The 22430-nt window shown below is 47.0% G+C and overlaps 2 protein-coding genes across 2 annotated transcripts; one reads left to right on the forward strand and one right to left on the reverse strand.

Annotated features, from left to right (window-relative positions):
- Positions 1–2400: 2400 nt before the first annotated feature.
- LOC121347699 (G protein-activated inward rectifier potassium channel 1-like) lies at positions 2401–12552 on the forward strand. The gene is made up of 3 exons (XM_041426546.1): positions 2401–3051; positions 9548–9764; positions 11981–12552. The coding sequence occupies exons 1-3, from the start codon at positions 2401–2403 to the stop codon at positions 12550–12552; spliced, it is 1440 nt and encodes a 479-aa protein (XP_041282480.1).
- A 3124-nt stretch (positions 12553–15676) lies between these two features.
- Positions 15677–20333, reverse strand: LOC121347555 (acrosin-like). Its single transcript, XM_041426269.1, has 7 exons — positions 20279–20333; positions 19581–19746; positions 19053–19265; positions 17612–17877; positions 16749–16894; positions 16139–16309; positions 15677–15730 (listed from the first exon to the last, which is right to left on the reverse strand). Exons 1-7 carry the CDS (start codon positions 20331–20333, stop codon positions 15677–15679), a joined length of 1071 nt encoding a protein of 356 aa, XP_041282203.1.
- Positions 20334–22430: the final 2097 nt, after the last annotated feature.

The raw sequence follows: 22430 nt of genomic DNA on the forward strand, positions 1-22430 counted from the left end.
CATAATATGACCTGGCATATCCCCATTAATTTACACAATAAACCTATAGTGGTTCACAGCCTAACACAACATAAAGCTTCTGTAATCCAGATTGTATCATCCAAAGCTTTCAGAAAGCATCTGGAGTTTAACATTTTACATGGCCCTAGCGATTAGGTCAGAAGATACATCACTAAGCGGGCCATAGGTGATAGCTGACGGCCACACAGGATTTCTCCTCCTGTCAAACCTGAGTGAAGCTGCTTCACGAGTACCTACTCTAGACAGAAAAAGACACTATAGTGCTGGCCGAAGCACAAACAAAACCGCACAACCCTGCTGGGCACTACGGGGCCGGGACTCTTACCCCGAGCCCCCCGGTCAGGTGCAGCCCCGGCCCAGCGCCCGGGCCCGGCACAGCCGCGCTGGGCGCTCCGGGCTCAGCCGGACAACCCCTCGAGAGGTGTAGGGCTCCGGTGACACCCCACCGGCAGCCCCGGGCAAGGGCTGTCCCGCCCCGGAGAGCTTTATGTGAGCTCCACCGAGCCGGAGGTGATACCTGCGGGCCCAGACCTCCTCACGGCTCCACCGCGTACGGAGCGAGGCTGCGCTCCAGACCGGAGCAAGACGGACCACACCGGCCCTGCCTGAGCTGCTTCCCGAGCCGCGAGGCGAGCACGCTCCCGGCCCACATCCACCAGGGAGCCCTAACCCGGACCGAGCCCTCAGGCACACCCAGCACACCCGCGGGCTCCCTCACGCCGGGCCGCGCCTCGAAGGCAGCACCGGAGCCCGGCCCGAAGCGCCGCAAAATGGCGCCGCCCCCGCCGCCTCAGCGGCCCCCGCGCTGCGCCCCGGGCTCGGCGCTGCCCCGGGCCGCCGTTACCTGCGGGAGCGGCCCGGGCTGGGCTCCTGCGGCGCTGGAGGCTGCCCCGGCCGGCCGCGGAGCTGCCCGCAGCCTGCTGCGCACCTCGCTCATGCGCCCTCAGAGCCGTTCTACGCACGCCTCCCTCCTCCCCTGCCTCCCTCCCCCAAGCTGCCGTGGCGTGAGGGGCGGCTGGATCGCCCCGGAGAGGCGGCTCGTAGCGAAATCGGGGTCTCAGCACCCCGATCGGGGTGAGCGGCTGCCGGCTCCGCTCCGGGGGTTCGCCCCAGAGCTGGCGGCTCCGGACGCGGCTGACCCGGGGGAGCTCCGGGCGCTGGGCGGACCTCGTCCCGGCCTGCAGAATTCCCTTGTTGAAGTCACCCTTGAGGACTGTCCGGAAAGTCCAAAACACCAGAAATTTATGTCCAAAAAGGAGAACTTTAGCTTTATTCCAATAAAGGGAGAGAGTTTACTGGGGCACACACCCGCGGGGTTTTCTCTCTCGGGGTTTCAAAGGACTCAGCCTCCCTTTTATCAGTTCCTTTCCCCATCGCTGAGGTACCAGGAGGGTGCAGCCTTCCCGAGCTACCTACCCCATATATCCCCCCTTGAACCTGGCATTTTACCCCAAAGTTCAGTCTTGTGCAGACCCTTGCCTATCTCAGGAGCCAAGCTGTCTGGGCCCACTAACAAACCTGCTGCCCAAAGTCAGTAGAGACATTAAGACCCATTTCAAAGATGTTAACACCCATACCTTCATCCATTAAATTATTTGTGAAGGCATCAGTAGTTAATTTAGTAGCTGGCACAGGGCTGTGTTTTGAAACCAATATGAGAGCAATGTTGAAAACTGATGGTTTTGGTTGTTGCTTAGCAGTGCTTATCCTAAGTCAAAGACTTTTTGTGTCTCATTCTCTGCCAGTGAGGAGGTGCACACAAAAGCTGAGTGGGAGAACAGCCAGAACGGGCTATGGACTGGCCAAAGTATGTTCCACGCCACAGAACATCACACTCCATATATAAATTGCGGGAGTTATTGAAAGGGGCACTGACAGGAGTTCAGGGACAGTCTGCTATCAGTTGACAGGCGGTGTGATTGTATTGTGCATCACTTGAGTCTTTTTGCCTTGGGTACGTGGGCTCGGCCAGACACCCCTTGCGCGGCACTCGCCCGAGCCCCGGCTCTCCCAGCCCCAGCCCAGCACGGTTCACCCCGCCCCGGCTCGGTTCACTCCTCCCCATCCTGGCTCTCCCCTCCCCAGCCCAGCCCGGCTCTCCCCGCCCCAGCCTAGCCCAACCCGGCTCGGCTCTCCCCGTCGGCTGCGCGGTCCTGTCGCCGTCTGCTCTCTCTGGCCGCGGCTGCTCCGGCCCTTCCCCTGCTCCGCTGGCGATCGGGCAGCGCTGGCAGCGCCCCTTCCTCTCCGGCTCCGCGGCCATCCCGGAGCTCCCCGAGCCCCGGGGGCTGGCGGCTGCTGCGCGCAGGCAGCGCGGTGCGCTCAGCCTCCCGCTCCGCCTCATCCCCGGCGTGCCCGCGGAGCCCCTGGGCAGCCGGCGGCATGGCAGCCGTGCGCAGGAAGTTTGGGGACGAGTACCAGGCCGTGGGCCTCGCTCGCTGCAGCGCTCGCAGGGAGCGGCAGCGCTTCGTGGACAAGAACGGGCGCTGCAACGTGCAGCACGGCAACCTGGGCGGCGAGAGCAGCCGCTACCTCTCCGACTTCTTCACCACGCTGGTGGACCTCAAGTGGCGCTGGAACCTGCTCATCTTCCTGCTGACCTACACGGTGGCCTGGCTGGTGATGGCTTCGTTGTGGTGGGGCATCGCCTACCTGCGCGGGGACCTGCAGCAGGCGCACGGTGACACGTACAGCCCGTGTGTGGCCAACGTGTACAACTTCCCCTCCGCCTTCCTCTTCTTCGTGGAGACCGAGGCCACCATCGGCTACGGGCACCGCTACATCACGGAGCGCTGCCCCGAGGGCATCGTGCTGTTCCTCTTCCAGTCGCTGCTGGGCTCCGTCGTGGATGCGTTCCTCATCGGCTGCATGTTCATCAAGATGTCGCAGCCCAAGAAGCGAGCTGAGACGCTCATGTTCAGCCGTGCCGCCGTCATCTCGCAGCGCGATGCCAAGCTCTGCCTCATGTTTCGTGTGGGCAACCTCCGCAACAGCCACATGGTGTCTGCCCAGATCCGCTGCAAGCTGATCAAGGTGGGTCCTGCGGCACTGCGTGGCACAGGGCACCTGGGTGACACGGGCAGCGTGCGGGCCAGCTGCGGGGCTGGGCACAGAGGGCAGGAGCGCGGGGCTTCTGCTGTGTAGCCGCTGCTGCTGGTGCCTGCTGGCAGCTCTGCCCTGCCCCGTGCTGCCCCTTGGGGGGAGGATGTGGCTGGGGCGGTGGGAAGGACTCTGGAAGATTTTGGTGTAGCTTTCGTAGCAGCAGCCATGCAGGTGTAGGGGAAAACTGTCTCATCAGAGAGCTCCCAGGGCACTTCAGTGGGTTGTGAGGCTGGCAGAATCCCAGGCTGGGCAGGATAGGTGGATGGATGTGTCAGGATGCAGGACAGCTCCAAGGAGGGGTACTAAGGAATGCTGCTTAGCAGATGATGGCTGAGAATAAGGAATTGATTTGTGGTGGTATTAAACTAAGATAAAGATCAGCCTTGACCTCCTCTTCCTCTTTTGGAAACTTGGTGAGCTTTAACTTGCAGTCCCTTATCCCAGCTATGTTCCAGCTAGTGACCTCACAGCATTTCAGAGGGATTGTATGGAAAGCTCCTTTGATTGTCACCAGTATCCGTTTACTGATCACTGACAATGGCCAGTAGAATTCAGAATGCAAGAAAACTGGAATTCAAAGGTGTTCATAACACAAAAAACAAACCAAAACCAAACCACACACACACACAAAAAAAAAAAACAAACCAAAAAAAAAAAAAAAAAACAAAACCAAAACCAAACCCCAAAAACCCAACAAAAAAACCAAACCCCGAAAACCCCACCCCAAAACAAACAAACAAACAAAAAAAACCCACAAAAAAACCCCCAAAAAACAACAAATCCAGAAGAGTTTGGCGGTCACAAAGGTCCAGAAGATAAATTGGGCTGGAGTAGAATGGAAGAAAAACACTGAAATTCTGAGCAATGTAGCATCTCACAGCAGCTATGACTTGTCAGGGGAGCATGCTTGGTGAGGAGCTCTGTCTGAAGCTCCTAAGCTGTCAGAAGCTGGATCCCAGTGATGAGATTAATTTCAGGATATCATATTTGAGTGTTATAAATGTTCTGTACTCTGTCTGGTAATTCTCTCTGACCTTTCTAATAATCTGCATGGATAAGCATGAAGCAGTAGGTGTTGGGGCAGTGGTAAATATGAAAGGCTGTTTCCCTTCTGTTCTGTGCTGAATGCTAGACTGAGCTGTTAATTTTTCTTGCTACATAATACCACTTAAAATGGAGGATCTGCTAAGACTTAAAAAGAAATTCTGTGTATATATATAGATATATGGGAACAAGCTGTGAGGAGTTACACTGGAGCAATTTTTGTAGGAATTGGAAAGCCAGCTGAACCATGTTTTTTGTTGCTTTATCCTCCAGAAATCTCCTCTAAAGTATTTAATTCTATCATTCAAAATGGAATGCAAGTCAAGTGGAATAAAAGTGGGGTCACATTGTGTTTTTACAGAGAGGGCAGCTCATTTTCTTTTGAAATAGGACACCAAATATACAGCCAGATATCCTTTCTGCTGACAATTCCATTGTAACACAATGCTGGTATGCAGGTGACTGGGCCAGAAAACTGAAGGACATTTGATGGACTTGCATGACCATGGTGTCTTAGGATAGCTGTTTTGTAGGCCAGACAATGAATCAGTGAGCATATTCTTGATTTTTTTTTTTTGCATGGTCATCATGTTGTCTTCAAGCTGCTTTGTGACCTTTGACAAACACCAGGTATGAACAGAAGATGATTTAAAATGGAATGTGCAGTAGCTGCCCCCTCAGTCCTCATTGCAAGGAGTGGCATTAATTCCCTTGTCTTTCGTAAATCCCTGCCACTGAACTGGACACACATTCTGGGAGCCACTGGTGGCTGTTCAGATCACCCTTGAATTTCATCAGCTGCTTTCAGGGAGCTTTGTGTGTCCTGTAAATTAGGGTGAATGTGCCAGAATTTTCTTGCTCTCTTCAGTAAATCCTTTTTGTGGTTTGAGCTCTGCCCTCTCTACTTCCCTGCAGTGCTGCCAACAGCTGATCTTGCTACACTTCTGCACCTGATCAGGTAGCCAGAATTTTCTTTTGTACTGGTGTCACACTGAAGGAATGTGAAGAACCACATCACATTTTTGTACTTGAGCTAGGAGATATATTCAGCAGTGAATGTGGTGTTTTGCTGAGATCAGTGGGGCTCTGAGGATTTACCTGATTTACCTTGTACACTGACCTAAGTTTGAGCAGCATTTCCTGACAGTGTGATGCATGCACTGATCCATTTAGCAGATCACAATGGTGCTGCCACACTGGGCTGGCTTTTCTTTGGGTCCAGGGGCTCTGCATGGCAAAGTGATACCATGCAGAAGTCTGAGGCTCTATTTAAACTGAGTTGTGGAGAGCTTGGAAAACAGTTGCAAGACTAATTGTGTGTGTTTCAGCAAAAACTTTTCCAGAAATCCATGTCTTTCTAGTTTACATTGAGTGCTACAGAAGCTGGGAAAAGCAAAATCCTGGGGCAAAAAACAGAAAAAAAAATGCTATTTGGAACTAGCTGCTGAAAATGTGCAGTTTGTGGTCCTGGACTTTTTAACGTCACAATGAACTGTATTTTTCTGCTTTCTGCCTTGGACCTTTCCAGTGTGCCTAAGGCAGCAGCCACCAGCATGGCAATGAGTATTGATTTTATAAAACTTAATCACAGTACATATTTGTACCATCTCTTGATCTGACTACATATGTCATTGATAAACATGCTGGTGTTGGTGTGTCAAGATGTCTATGCAGTGTTTCAGCTAGTGTAGGACCATTTGATTCAGAAAGTTGAGGAATGTAAAACCATCGTAGCCTATTTGCAGCATGTGCTAACAATAGTTTTAAAAAGACAGTTGTGAAGGATGATAGGGCAGTGAGCTTTGGGTTAGAACCAGCAGGCACCTGCTCTTTAGGCTGTACTTACTAACAGCTTTGAATAAGCTGAAAGCAAACAAAATTGTATCAGAAAGTTTGCAGGTGGCAGGTGACAGGCATTGGAAATAAGTAAGAAAACCCATTATATTGTGATTTCAATAAGCTGATAAGTAGGGCAGAAAGTGAAAAAAATAAGTTTTTTAATGTTACAGCATTATTCAGATTGGAAGGAACTTCAGGAAGTTTGTGGTCAAACCTTCTGCTGAAAGTATGGTGAGCTGGGAGATCAGACCAAGTTACTCTGGGCTTTTTCCAATATAGTTTTGGAAGCCTCTAAGATAAAAAAACCTGCACAGTCTTGCTGGGCAAGCTTTTCCACAGCTTAACTGTCCTCACAATGAAAATGTTTTTCTCCAATCCAATCCAATCCAAACTTCCCTTGTTTCAGCTTATACCTGTTGTCTCTCGTTCCTGCCAGGCACCTCTGTGAAAAGCCTGGCTCTGTTTTCTTGGTCACGTTCCTCTCAGGTTTTGGAATGTTTGTTAGATCCCCCTCCATGCCTTCTCTTCTCTGGTCTGAACAAGCCCAGCTCACACAGGTCATATTTACAACTAGACTGAAATAAAAAGTAGCAGTGATCCTGGGAATTATCTCCAGTGGAGCTGTAGGTGTAGTGTCACAACTGAAAAACTCCACACAAATGTTCAACAATGGTATCACAGCAACAAGATCATATTATTCCAGAAATATAAAATGTAATAACACTTTTTGCAAGTTGGTAGTCGGAGTGTGGGGGTGGAGCAATGAGCATCTACCGGTTCAGCATTTTCTAGGTTTATATGTTTTTCTACAATGTGCTGCATCTTTTGAGCCCCACTTTTTCTGCCCCAGTACTCAATTAGTCCACCTGGATATCAAAACATAATTATGCGTGTTCTCTAATGAGTGAACTGACAGAGGGTTAATAATAAAACTGCAGCGTGTCCAGTTAAAGGGAGCTATGCATGTTTATGCATAAACAGGGTTTAGAAAAGCAAAGAGAATGAATAAAGGGTAGGAGTGAAGATTTGAAGAGCATGATGTATTTGATCAGACACTAAAACAGACTAAGTGGTGATGCAGTGGAAGTCTGCCTTGTAATAAAAACTGAAACAAAGATCCAGTGGCAGAAATTTAGACCCAGGAGTCTTATTTACTTTTGTAAATTTTTTTTAACTTAGCTGTAAAGAAATTAACTTTTAGAGGAATTTTTTGAGATCTTTAGATTATCCATCTCTGACTACATTTAAATTGCAAGCTAGGGCATTTCTAATTAATTGTTCCCTTGTTCAACATGTATTAATCTGCAGAATTTACTTGTCTTTGTGTTATGTGGATGGTCAAAATAAAGAGTCACAAGTGTTCCTTCCAGACTTATTCCTGACATTTTATAGCCCTCTGTCTTCTTGTTTTGTGATCCTTTGTGTAAAGCTGTAGATGTAAAACAAAGGTCACTGGCTAGGAGGCTGAACCTGTTGGGGCTATTAAGCTCTCTTCATTCAGGTTAACCTATTTTTATTCAACAAACAAGTTTAAAAATCCTTCATGCCCTGCATAAATCAATCCTGCATGTAAGATCCTGAATACCTCAAACAAAACCTTCTGCTTTCTCCCAGATCTGTTACCTCTAATCATCCTGCCTGCATTTGTTTACTATTGAATGGATTTGATTGAAGACTCTTCCACAGAGAGAAATGTGTGTAGATCAAACAGTTCTTGAGTCAGGCAACAGCTTGTGCAAAATTGCATATTTCTGTCTAGGTAGATGCATTTGATGAAGCTTTGGGACAATTTCAGGTTTAGATGTTGGATCACACAGGTTTGTTACCCTGAAGCAAAGATCATGCCTGGGCAATCAGTTTGTGAACCATTGCAAGAACAGCAGCCAGGCAGCAAAAGCAGTGTTGGTCTGCAGCTTAGCTCTGCAGGAAAAGTGAAAAGATGTTTTTGCAGTAGGCTGATTCCACCTTTGCATATAACAGACTGTCATGACTGCTGTGTAAGTGCTGATTGCTTTTATCTCACAGCACTTTTGCCTTTCAGATCATAAATAATTTGTGAAAATGCTCTCACACACAATCAGCTGATATTTTCTCTGTCTTCATCAGCAAAGGAGAAATTGAATCTTGTCCTCCTGTGCAGGGGAGAACTTGGTTACTTAGACAGGAAGAATATTTCTTCCTCAGCAGCAAAACAAGCAGGTAGCACGTAGATGAAATCATGGATTGTATTTAATAAGGAGCTGAGCTCCAGCTGCTGCCTAGCTGCTTGTGTAAACTCCAGTAAATACCAGGCAGTTATAAAATCAGCATTTTTAAGGTCCTTGTGAAGAGGGGAGACAGTATAAAGACAGACTATTTGCTTGGGGATTTTCTTTAAAGACAGAAACTTTCTTAAAAGAGCACTAGTCAGATCTGAGTTGATGGAACACTGCTGCCTTTGGCTTGCTCTCAGTGAACAATGTTTCCAAAATGCAACACAATTCATGCTATCTATTTATTCATTTATGATAGCACAACTTGTAATAATATTTATTTATTTATAATCAGCAGTCATCTTCTTGAAGAGTTAAGTGCTTTTTAATCAAACAATAAGCAGAAAAGATTTTGAATAGGATTTATTTATCAGCTGTGCAAAACTTCTAATTTTGGTGGGCAATTTCCACCAGAGACCTTCAAAGCAATCACATGAGGAGCTGCCTGGCCAAGTGATGCAATTTTTAGATAGACTGATTACCAGGAAAATTTGGAGGGAACCCTATGGAGTAGAGAGAAACTGCAATATCAGTATTTTTATTGGACCCATGAAATGATGGGAAGAAGAATGAGGCACTTGTTTAATAATTAAGGTCAATTTGTTAAGGTCAGTGTGCAGTAGGTTGTACATGCAAGGGATGAGAGCATCATCAGTATGAATTCAGGTGGTTTTGTGAAAATGCCACTACCAGATGCACTGTACAATTACTGTGGTGTTTACCTTTGAGTTAGTACATCACAGTGCCAAACAAATGTTAGCAACATACAAAAATAATAGAAGGTGAATTCAAATAACAGAATAAAATGTGCCCAGCTTGCAGATTTTGGTCTCATTAATGGGAATTTTTGCCACAGGATATTCATGTTGAACACCCACGACAAGGCATATAGTGTGTGGTACATTAAATTTCTGTAAAAATAAATACATAAAATTAATACATATAAAATATATAATATAAAATATATTTTATAGATTATTAATTATATATTATAATTATAATGCTCTTAATATTAATACCATTTTAGCACATAAAAAAATATATATACACACCTATATATATGTCACAGTGAAGTTTGTAGATGGTGACGAGATCTACTGGCATAATAAGAAAAGTCAAACCTGGTCTTGCAAAGCAGCCTCACAGTATTTAGCATTACTCACATCTCTATTTTGAAGCCCCCAGACCTACCACATGCAGCTGATGTCTTGCAAGAGGCAGGTTTAAACTTTATTGCATTGATTTTATGCTTTGCCTCCCACAGTGATTACTAAATCATCTTTTCTCTTTAGTCCAGACAGACACCAGAGGGAGAATTTCTGCCACTGGACCAGTGTGAACTGGATGTTGGATTTGGAACTGGAGCTGACCAGCTGTTTTTGGTTTCCCCTCTAACCATCTGCCATGAAATTAACTCAGAGAGCCCCTTTTTCTGCCTCTCACAAAGATCACTGAGGAGTGAGCAATTTGAAATCGTCGTCATCCTCGAGGGAATTGTTGAGACCACTGGTAAGACTTTGAATAATCTGCACACTCTGATTTTTAGTCTTCGTTTTCAGTGCTGATATTTTTAGCAAGGCAGCTGTTAGTGCTGGATGCTCCAGCATATCCTGCCATATGCTGCAGAGCTTCAGAGGCTCTCACCAGGCAATAGAGACCTCCCTTCCCCTTCCCCTCTGCATTGCCAATTCCCAGCATGGCCAGCAAGGGACACAGCCTGCCACTCTTTGTGGAACAGCTCAGTGCTCTTACGAGGCTTCTGTTTTAAGGATCACCACTCTGAACGAAAGCTGAACTTTAAAAGTTGCAGTGCTGGAAAATTCTTTTCAGCCTAGCTTGCACTGAATTGAATTCAGATTAAGAAATCCACAAATAGAGACCTCGTAGTCCCAGAGATTGTAGGCATATGTATTTATTGACAAATATGAGAAGAGTTTTGCTTCTTTTTTAAATTTGGGTATGGTGTTGTCCATATGACAGCTGATTTTGTGGCCTTTTGTTTTGAGGACTCAATTCTTTCCTGAATCCCATGAGAATGGGTTCCAGTTATATGAGGAGCTCTTCATCAACAATCCCTGAGTACTGTAAAGTCCAAATCATTCAGTATGGTCAGCAGCATTCTGATCTTCTTCCTTCTTCTTAGATTGGTTAAACTTTGATTAATCAGAGAACTTTCTCATCCTTTCCACAAGATTAGCAGCTGCCTCATTCCTGCTTGGAAAAGGGGTGTCCCTTTGGTGCAGCCGTGTGCAGTCATCTCTGTCTGATTGCTCTCCACACAAATACACAATCCTCTGGGGCAGAATGCTCTTTCACATTGACTGTGGCATCTTTGGATCCCTGCAGAGGCCTCGTACCCTGCAACTGAATCATTTATTTTAAATAAGCATGCATTCAAAACCTCCCTTAATGCAATTACCTGTCTGGATATTTAAAGGGAGACATTTGACACTTGAGAATCCATGTGGCAGTAACAGGGAGCAAATCAGAGTCTGGGCTCACTGACTGCTAATTCTGCCTCTGGAGACTGCCATGACGGGAAGTTCTGCTCACCTGGGATATTTGCATAAATTATTGTGAGTGCTGTTGTGGTGCCATGGTAACAGATTTGCCAGCTTGATTAGAATACATTTTAATTGTGAGTTCACACACACAAATACTACCAATGATGTATTCTGCACTAAGTGGAATAAAATCTTCACTGAGTTTACAATGGCACCTGTGTCTGAACATGGAAGAGCTTCAGTGTCTCTGCACAGCTTTTGTCTTGACATACTGTTGGGAGAAAAAGTAACACAGCCTACAGCAAGATTGTTTTTTATTTGGCATTGTGTCCTCCAACACCTGATCCTTGCCAAAGGATTCTGTTGGATTATACTCTTATATAATATTGGATTATTATAATAATAATAATCCATACATTATTAATGTATGGATTATTATTCTCTTGGATCATACTCTTTTCTGACTCAGAGATGGGCAACTGAGAGGTGTTGTAACAACTTTTATTATATTTTCAGTCTCACGTGAAGGGTGAGACAATACAGATGTTACAATTCACACCATCACAATCAGGAGCCAACTATTTCCTAATTACATTATAAGCATTTCTTGGCCTATCAGCTTTAGCTACACCACGCTGTAAATGCCTTAAACCCAATCTTCTAAAATTGCCCCTTGTGGGTCTTACTACAATGCATCTTTCATAGCTCTATTTCTGTAAAGTATCTAGTCTTTTCTGTAAGGCCACTTTTTGAAACTTGTTTTGAGAATTTTCTATAAATTCATTTCCCACACTGTAAGCCTCTGGCAAGCAATAGTTCCTTCTTCCAAGAAAGGGTGTTACTTATTCTCTCAAGTCTGAATAGGGATTGTTCAGCCTGGAAAAGGGAAACTTTGGGATTACCTAATTGCTTCTAATACTAGACACGGTGAAGAAAATGAATTCTGTCCCAGCTGAAACCAGCACATAAGCTAATACTGTTTTAATTTTACATTTTACCATGCTTGGTTGCAAATCTGCATGAAAATTTAGTCAGTTAATTAGAGGCACTCCATTGACTGGACAATCAGAAGATTATCTAGGAACAATTGCCCCATTTTATAACCTCTGAAATCATTGGTTTGCTGGCTGAAATTCATTTTTCTCTGTCAGCCTCATGTATTTCTGGTTCCATGTGCCAGTCTGCTTGCTGACATTGGAATGCTCTTGTCCTTTTGCACAGGAATGACGTGCCAAGCCAGGACCTCATACACAGAAGATGAAGTCCTGTGGGGTCACAGGTTCCTCCCAGTCATGTCTCTGGAAGATGGCTTTTTCCGTGTCGATTATTCTCAGTTCCACGCCACCTTTGAAGTCCCCACTCCTCCTTACAGTGTTAAAGAGCAAGAAGAAAACCTGTCCCAGTCATCTCTCTTGAACAGTCCTTTGGATAAGAAAAGCAGAAGAGAACAGGTTTGTCCTCTTGACTGTGCTGATGTTCCAGGAGAGAAGAACAAGCTCCCTGCTAAACTTCAGAAGATCAGCTCGAGGAAGGAAGGCCTTCCTCCAAGAGCCCTGAGAATGAGTTCCAGTAACACAGAGAAGACTTTCAGTACTGGAGATCTCTTGAAAATTCAAGAAATAAGTCCCATCTCTGATGGTGAAGACAGTGATAACAGGATGCAGCTGAAAGCCTTAAAAATAAATGCCAAGGCTCTGACTCAGTCTACCAGTGAGCTCGAGTTACAGAAGGATTTTCCAGGTGTGGGTGCTCTGGAGGTGAAATTGGAAGACAATTTTCCTGCCAAACTTTAAAAAACGAACTCTGATCGCTTCTTCAAAGAGCTGGAGAAACAGAAGTTGTTGCTGATAAACTGCATTTGAGACTGCTGCCCTGGAGGAGTTGTTTCACAGTAAAGTCACAACTTGGCTTTGCTGCTTTCAGGAAAAATGATCCTTTTGGCATAATTGTTCTGTACAGATCCAATCTAGGTACCATAACAGGACTTTGAGGGGCAGTATGGTTACCCTGTCATGCCAAAGAGATTCCTGCCCTGATGATGCTTATCAGCATGCTCATTGCAAACCTACCCAGTCTTCTCTGTATGCAGATGCTTTTTCACAAAGCAAGGATCACATCCTTAGTCACAGAGATGGAAGCAAGAAGGGTGAAACAGCAGCTGGAACCTGGTTTTGTGCAATTCAGGTCCTGGACTGCTCCTGATGGGCAGAACAGCAGAACACCAGAGGAATATATGACACTGGTCAGTCCTAGTCCAGTTGTCTCTTTGGAAAGAGGCTTTCCTGGTCCATCCTTCTCTCCCAGTGACTGTGGCACGCTCCCTCTGTGCTCCCAGTGTCTCATCCATGGTCAGTCAGGTAGAGGAAGCAGTGTGCAATAACATTTGGGCCATTTGGCCCACATGAGCTCTCCTAAACATGAGGATCTTTATCCTGTCCAAAATTAGACCTCAGCATTTGATTTGGTGGATCACATGCTGAATTTTAACGGCCATATCACCACTCACTGTGAAGCAAACTTGAGATCAGTAGCTCAGCTTCTTGGCATGTTTTATACTGCAACTAAATAACATTTCAGTTTGGTGACAAGTAAATAAAAGCTAAGTGCTAAATAATGCTCTGTCATTACACATCTCAGAATTTTACTAATGAATGGTAGTCTTTGGTGTTGCTAATTTTCGTTTTGTTACATTTGCCTTCTCCATTTGTATATGATTCTCAGTAATTTTGTAGATTTGATATTTATTGCTATTCAGCTCAATCCACCTCTGTCTGTGAGAGGGGATCTTTCTTTCCTGGTTGGTAATAATTATAAACACACCCTGCTGTTTTGTGAACAGTGTTCAGTAGCTCAGCATACAGGGTGTATGTACAGAGCACTCTCCAGTAGAAGGATCAAATTCTGCTCTTATTACATGAACAAAATTCAGTCAAATTTGAAAGGGGTGGTAGTGGCCATATTGTTTGGCAAAGCGTTCCTTGATGGTAAAATGATGTATGCAAGCTAGGAATAGCTTGGCTTGCAGAACTCACTATTTCTTGCTTTTGATCAGTGGGAAAGAGGAAAATGCTATTTTATGCAGGGATAAGATGTGCTGCTTGTCTCAACATGAATTTCAACAATATATATGTGTTAAAATCTGTATTTTCATTTATCAGCTGTATTTGTATGGAGTACTTAGATGACAGCATGAAGTCTTAAATGATGATGACTCTCTGTACTCTCCAGAACTGCCAAAATTAGTGTAAAATAAAATTACATCCACCTCAGGTCTCAAGTGTTCTTTACTTGAATGTGCATGTGTGTGTTGGCAGCAGAGCAGCTCCAGGAGATGAGGCCCCATCCTTGGGCACACTCCCCCTCTGCTGTGGGGCAGAGTAATAGTATTAAATTGTTAATGAGCAACAATGCAAATTATCAATGAGTTATCCAACTTAGAGGCCAGGTTTTTTTTACACTGCCACTTAAAAAATTAAACCTCCTCATTTCTATACACACTGACAAATAATATTAACTTAAAGAAAAAATAAATTTGACCCCAGAACGCTTCACAAAAGGAGAATGGGTGAGTATAGATGTATACAGAATAAATAAACATAACCTAAAATGTTGAATTAACACATTCTAGGCAGGTGCTCTTTACAGTGTAATGCTAATTACAACCCTCTCCCTACTACCACTGAATGACAAAAAGCAGTACTGCAACAAAAAACCCCAAAGCAATAAAAATCCCCCACAAAACCCCAAACCAAACAGAAAACCACACGGGCACACTGACACTACACAGCCACTGCTGACACCTGATGATAAAAAGCAGCACTAAGAAATAAAAGGATTAGGGTTAGGTTAGAGAAAGAGTGGTAAAGATGCTCAGTGTAGGGGAACATGAGGACCTTGCCAGAATATTCCTTGTGTGTTTGACAGATGGGGAGTCAGGCTGAGTGCAGCATGGTCTGCAGGGGAGCTGTGCACAGTTCATGTATCACAATGGAGGGTGGCACAATGCTCTTGTGTCTGCCCCTGCTCAGAAATCCTCACTCCTGGCTGTGGAACTCGTCCTCAGCCTGTGTCTGGCCAATCTTCAGCCTTGAGTCTTTCTAGAACAGCGTCTCCTTATTGTATTTGCTGGGAATATCCTCATGAAGGCAGGAATGATGAATCTGACTCCATGTTCTCAGAAGGCTAATTTATTACTTTATTATACTACCATATATTAAAGAATACTATAGTAAAGAATACAGAAAGGATACCTACAGAATGCTAAAAAGATAATAATGAAAACTTGTGACTCTCTCCAGTCCTGACACAGCTTGGCCCCAATTGGCCAATGAGTCAAAACAACTCACACCAGGATCCAATGAAACAACCACCCGTAGGTAAACAATCTCCAAACACATTCCAAAGGAGCAAAATATAAGAGAAGCAAATGAGGTAAGAATTTTTTTCTTTTTCTCTGAGGCTTCTCAGCTTCACAGGAGAAAAATCCTGGGTGAAGGGATTTTTTCAGAGAATGTGAATGCCACATCTCCTGAGACATGAGAGAGCCCAGTTTCAAGTCCCACACCCAGGGATCCCCTTGATGGGCAGCAGAAACCAGTATTCCCAACTGCTGTCCTCAAGAGCTGTAGCTCCCTGTGACCTGTGTTCCCTTCTCCCATCACAGCTTGCTTTTGCTGGTGCCTGGCTTGGGACTCCTTGCTTTGCACAGGAGACTGGCCTGGACTGCAAACACGTGCTAACAGTGGCAATAGGCAACTTTATTTCCACAACTAAATCAATTTTAGCATTTGTGCGCATGCAGAGGAGGAAGATGGGCAGGACAGAGGACACCTTTGACCCTGGGGCTGCCTTTGGATGAGCAGGCACTGCCCCAGTACGAAGTGGTCATGGTCCACTGCAGCCTGCGCTGGATCCTGTTCATCCTGCTCCTCCTGCCTTTTTTCCCATGAGGCTCTGCAGCATCTGGTGCACCTGAATTAAGAATTGCTCCAGTATCTGGTACGGATGTGGAGTGGGAAAGAGAGGTTGTGTTGGCATTGGCTCCTCAGAGGGGTTTGAGGTCCAGGCTGGCAGTGGCGTGGCTGCTGCAGTTGGGTATTGAGGAGTGGGTGTAGAGCAGCTTGGCTCTGTTGGTGTTGGTGTTGGCTCTGGCTCTGGTTCTGGCTCTGGCTCTGGCTCTGGCTCTGGCTCTGGCTCTGGCTCCGGCTCCGGCTCCTCAAAGGGGATTGAGCTGAAGATTGGCTCTGGTGTTGGAGTCTCTGTTTCAACTGGCTGTGGATATGGAGTGGGAGTAGAGCAGTCTGATTCTGTTGGTGTTGGCTCTGGCAGCTCAAGAGGGGTTGAGATGCAGGCTGACTCTGGTGCTGAAGTGTCTGTTACTTGTGGGCACATGCCCATCTGGATCAGGATCCAGTTGTAGAAGTACTGAGTGGAGGTGTAGACTCCTGGCCGTTTTGTTCTGGCACAGCCTTTTCCCCAGCTGGTCACTCCAACAAGCCAGAAGTAGCCTGCACGGTTATCTTTGCACACCAGAGGCCCTCCACTGTCACCCTGCAACAGAGGAGGGAGGATTAGGGTGCTGTTGGGTGGCTGCTCTCAGCACTAGAGGCTTGCTTCTCTCTTGCAGCCCCTGCCCAGCTGTGTTCATGGCACTAAAAGGCTCTGCTCAGGTGCTGGAGTCTCCAGAACTCTGGGAGTCTCCAGAGCTCTGGGGGTCCCCAGAACCTTAGCTGGGATTGGGGTGGGTGTCTGTGAAGGCCCCCTCTTGTATCTGCACAGTGATCCTGGATGAGCAGAGCATGGATGATCCAGAATCTGGACCTCTGGGCTGCTGGGAATACTGGATGGGCTTTCTGGGCAGAGGGGCAGGCCTGGGGAACATGGCCACTTAGCAAGGGAACTCCAGCAGTGGAGGAAAAGTGATTTGCCAGGCAAAGCCCATGGTGACAGGGCACCTTTACTGCTGGGGGCTGGCTCCCAGCACTCCTACCTGGCAGGTGTCCATGGTACCCCGTGGGTAGCCAGCACACAGGTTGTGGGTGTGGATGGCCCCAGCGTACCAGCGGCTGTTGTTCACCAGCTGGATGTCCAGGAGACGGACCTTGGCTTCCTGCAGGACATCACTCAGACCCTGAGCTGGGAGCACAGGAAGGAGTGAGCACCCAGCAGCTCCTTGCCACTTCCACTCCCCCGTCTGGGGGTGAAGTTGTTCCCTAGTAGAGGAATGTGTCCCTTGTTGATGGAGTGACAAAACTATCCTTTGTCCCCTTAAAATGGAAATAAGCCCAGAAGTTTCTCTCCTCAGTTAAGCAAAAAGGCATCTCATAGGACCTGGGAGACTTCACCTCAAACTTAAGGATAGCTAATTGGACAGAAGCCAAAAAGTCCAGCCTGAGCAATTTACTAGAAAAAGAAGAGAACAAAGAAACTAATCACTTTTGTGAAGTGTTTTACCAGGAGCAGGAGGGCCGCTTGAACCTGGATCAGTTTTTCTCTGTAAAGACTTTGTTATTTTGCCTTTTATTAAAACCTTTTTGCTTCTAACACTACCACAGAAGCCATCCTGCTGATTTTATGCCTTCTAAGGTACTGAGCTATAGATGAGGTGTGAAATAGATCTCCAAGAGCTTATGACACCTGACTTGAGGAGACCCATATTTCACCCTAGGGCTTGGCTTAGCCTCTGGAGCAGCTGTTGAAGTGCTGTGTCCTTTCTGCCTTTGGAGAGCAGAGCAAGCTCATCTCTCCAGACACATACATCCTACATCCTGACTTTGGTCTCTGCTGTCAGGAAGCTCAGCCCATTCCTCCAGTGTGCCCAGCTCACCCTCAGGGCCATTTTTGGGAGTTCACCTTTTGCACTGGCAGAACCCCAGCCAGCAATGTAGCAGGTTTTCAGCTCTGACACCGTGAGCGAGGCGTTGGGCACGCAGGCAAGCTGCACGTAGTCACTGCACTCCACGGGCTCGTCCAGCTCCAGCAGGGCAATGTCATTCTGCTGGGAGTCAGCTGTGTACTCCTGGTGGGCCAGCAGCCGCTTGACGTGGCGCACCTGGGCCTCGGGGCCCAGATGGGTCAGCTGGGTGGCCCCGATCAGCACACGCCACATGGTGACGTTCCTGCGAGGCAGAGAGAGGGCTGAGAGGGAGCAGAGCCGTGTGCTGTTGATGCTTTATTTGTATTTTTCATCTCTTTGTAATCCTGCAGCTCTTTGATGTATAATTTCAAACTCCATACACAGTGGTATAGGTGATATTTTTGCCTGACGTCCGGGAGAACTGCATCTTTTCAGAAGGCTAATTAATTATTTTATCATACTACATTATTCTATACTATATTACATCTATATTACATTACATCTAAAATGAATCTGCCAAACACTCAAGTGGCACAGCATCTCATGACTGTCTGCCAACAGTCCTGACACAGACAAACACACCTGGATCCATATGGTCAGTGAATCAAAACACCAGAATCCAGTTATCAGTTCCCTTCAGGCAAACAATCTTCCACAATTCATTCCACTTATGAACAACACAGGAGCAGTAAATGAGATAAGAATTGTTTTTTCTTCCTCTGAGGTTCAGAGAATGTGAAACTCAGAAATATTCTTGGAAAGAATTGTGTTTTGCTTTTCTCTGAGAAGAGAAATGTGGCAACACAGTGTGAGCTGTTTTCCCATTCTGATCAGCAGTTCCTCTCCAGGCCTGGGAATCCAGGACACCTCACTGCCTCAGGCCCCAAGAGATGGAGACAAAAGTGAGTTGGGGGGAGCAAACTGGGGGTAAATTACTTCATTAGCTGAAGCTGTAGTTGGAAGATTAACCCCCAATATGCAAAGTGACCAAACTTATAGGCGTGAAAACCTGTGACCTGTGGTCCATTTTTGGGTGTAGCACCTAGGGGGGGGGGCTTTGTCTGCCCAAAATGCACCTGAAGGCCCTTCAATAAATAGAACCACTTTTATCTGGCCTGTTGTATGTCTGGCCTGTTTTTAGGTAGTCCCAAAAAGCATCACTGTGGCAGCTCAGCACTTCCCTGCCTTCTGCTTCCCAAGGCAGAGAGGAAAGCAGAGCAATGAGGAGTGTGACTGCCCTGGCATGCCTTAGGCTTCAGCAAGGCACGAGCCTGGCATGCTGGAGGCTCCTGGGCAGCAGTGGCACGAGCCCAGCCTTCTGATGGGCTCTGCAGTGCCAAGGCATTGGGCACACTGCAAGGAACCAGGAGGGCAGCAGCATGTGGTGCTGCAGGCTGGGCAACTGTGAGGATACCCTCATTCCTTGCTCCTCCTTACCTGGCCTGGTGGAAGCAGTGGGCTGCTGTGAGGACCCACTGTGGGCTGATGAGGGACCCTCCACACGTATGGCCAGTGCCTATTTTCCTGGGGTCCTGGATGCTGACAATCCAGGGCCAGGCTCCCGGCAGGGCACCTGCACCAGCCATGATTCTGTAGTCAGCAGCTATGGAGTTGTAGTCAGAAGCCATGGGCCGCTGCCCACAGGTCCCTCTGGAAGCACAAAGTCATTAGAGTGATAAAGTTCTGGAATGGCTGCCCGGGGAGGTGGTGGAGTCACCATCCCCAGATGTGTTTAAAACAAGCCTGGATGTGGCACTGGGTGCCAGGGTTTAGTTGAGGTGTCAGGGAACGGGCTGGACTTGATGATCTTGAAGGTCTCTTCCAACCTGGTGATTCTGTAATTCTGTGATTACTGCCCTGCCCAGCAGCTGCTGCTGCTCCTGCTGGCTCCTTCTGCCCCCTCCCACATGGGGTTTGGGGTGTGACAATGGGGGACAAGCCCCCTCCCAGAGCCTGAGGCCATACCTGCAGTTGTCCCAGGTGCCATGTGCAGGTGTGTACACAGCCAGCAGGATGAGGAAGTACAGCAGGTTCATCACTGCCTGGAAACAAAAGCTTGTCTCTTGCAGTGCAGCCTCTGAGCCAAGTGCCTGCAGCAGCTGCATTGCCCATGGCACCTGCAGCCCTGGGGCTGATGTCACAGAGTGGGTGGTTCCAGGTTCTGGGCATGGTGTCCTCAGAGGGCAGGGAAAGGCCATGGCCTCAGGGAACCACAGAATGGTTTGGGCTGGAAGGGACCTTGAAGGTCATGCAAGGCAAAAGGGGTCCCGTGCCTGCAGAATGACACCATGGGCAGACAAATCTGGCACAAAGGGAAAGTCAGTGACCAAAGGCACCCCCTGAGGGAGCAGAGGGACACCCAGGCTGCCCTGAGGGAGCAGAGGGACACCTGGGCTCCCCCAATGGAGCAGAGGGACACCCAGGTTCTCCAAAGGGAGCAGAGAGACACCCAGGTTCCTCAAAGGGAGCAGAGAGGACACCCAGGTTCCTCCAGGGAGCAGAGGGACACCCAGGTTCTCCCTCCTTTAGGGAGCAATCAGGATCCAAAGTCTGTTTTGTTTAAGGTTCTCAGGACACCTTCCTGGGCACTTACCCTTTGATTTTTATCTAAATGTGCAGTGGTTTTGATGCAGAGGCATCAAAATGAAGTGCAGAAAGCAGACCTCCCTCCCCTGAAGCTGCAGCTTCCCCCCAGCTCAGAGGGACCAGAATAAACATTTGCTGGGAGCAGTTTTGTTACAGTGCCCCATCACCTGGACCCTCTGCAGCCTGGGGAAAATCTCATCCTTGGCTGGCCATACAACAATCCAATACAACATTGGATACAACAATCACAACATAGTAGAGAGTTTTCTGTTGTGTACTGAATGGTCTTTGTTAGTCTCTTCTTTATCTTCTGGTTTCTGCAAAATGTCCTTGTGACCTATAAATTCTGCATTCGTTGTGTCCAATTTCAGCAATATATCTCTGTCTCTCCAGACTTTGTTCATTGAGGCATGTCAAGGTTAGTTCAGCAAAACTTTAGAGTGGAGTAATTTTTCCAGTAATTTTTCCAAATTTTATTCCCAAAATAGCAGCTTATGACAAGCTTTGCTAAATGCTGGCTAAAAGTGGTTTAAAACTAGCACACTGTTTATGATTAATATACTAATCATATTCACTAATATATATATTAGCAAATATATAATCATACTAATCACAATATAATATTAATTTTTAAAATTTATATAATTTAAAAAGAATTTGTTTAAAATTCATATTAATTAAAGATTTATTTAAAAGTTAATTAAAATTAATTAAAATTAGTTTTAAATTTTTAAATTAAAAGCTATCATGCCCCCCTATGAGCAGGGGACAGGCAGTGGTCAGAAGTGCCATCATCAATTGTGTCCATTGGAGTTCCTCAGTGCCCCTCTCTGTTTACAGAGCCCTGACTGCTGTACAGCACTCCTGAGCAGAGTTGTGTAAATCTCAGACTGTTCCCTGTGGTCAGATCTTGGATCCTGATCTGAGGCTGCTGTGAGGCTTGCAGGGAAAAAAGGCAATTATTGCCTAGGTGGAAGTGAGAAGGAAAACCTAATTGCTAAATTAACACAAATGTAAAGGGAGTAAATTGCAGCAGTGCTGGGGTGGTTCTGTGCCTCAGACTCTCTCCAGCAGGAGGGTGTTCGGTGGGCCCTGATCTCCAAAAATCCATCCTTGCTTTCATGGCCTTGTGACAGAACTTGGTGAAACTTGGTGGCCCAGGCTGGGAAGGGACCAAAGCAACCAGTTCAGGTGGGGGTGATGCCTTTTGGGACTACCTAAACACAGAGGCCAGACAAAATTAAGGGAATAAAAAGTGGTTCTATTTATTGAAGGGCCTTCAGGTACATTTTGGACAGACGAATTTCCCCCAGGGGCTACACCCAAAAATAGACCCCATGGATTTTTATATTTTTATAAGTTTGGTCCATTTGCATATTGGGGGTTAATCTTCCAATTACACCTTCAGGTAATGAAGTAATTTACCCCCAGTTTGCTCCCTGCAACTCAAACTTTTGTTTACATCTCTTGGGGCCTGAGGTGTCCTTGACTGCCAGGCCTGGAGAGGAGCTGTTGTGTCTGCCCAGAATGGGAAAGCATTTAGAGTTATTATCAATTTAGAGTTATACAGGAAAGAACTGCAGGATTACAAATAGATGAAAAATATAAAAGCTAAAATCTGAAGGCATCAGGGGTGAATAGCAGCCAGCTGCCTCCTTGGAGCACGAGGAACACCAGCTGCCTGCTGCTCAGAACTCCAGGCCTCATGGATCAAGTGCAGCAGGAACAAAACTACCTCCAGCTGTCCTGAGTGGGAATCTGGCTAAAGCTGTGCCTGATCAAACCCAGCCTAACCAAACCTGGAGGAAGGGGTCAATGTGGGGCTGCTAAAAAGCTGCCCAGGAGAGGCAGCAGCTGGGTGGGGGCCTAGCAGCCAAATTCACTCAGCTCAGGCCCTGCAGGGTCCCTTTGGTGGCCCAGGTCAGCCTTGAGGGCAGACCAAATTCACTGGAAATGACCCCGTGAGAGCTTGGGTGCTTTGCCACATGAGTCTCAAGACATGTGGGTGTCTTGGGTGCTTTGCCACATGAGTCCCACAGCAGCCTGTGTGCCAGGCAGAGCTGTGGCCAGGCTTTGCCAGCTCTGGGCAGGCCGGTGCTCGTTGAGCTCTGTGGTTTGGGGAAGGAGTGGCAGCTCTGCCAGCCTGTGGACCCCTCTTCATCAGCAGCACAGGGGGGTCCCAGTGATTTCCACTGTGAGAGCAGCCATGTGGGTTGCTCTGCCCAGGAG

Source organism: Onychostruthus taczanowskii, unplaced genomic scaffold, assembly GCF_017590055.1.
Source record: "Onychostruthus taczanowskii isolate IOZ18803 unplaced genomic scaffold, ASM1759005v1 scaffold91, whole genome shotgun sequence".
Taxonomy (NCBI): Eukaryota; Metazoa; Chordata; class Aves; order Passeriformes; family Passeridae; genus Onychostruthus; species Onychostruthus taczanowskii.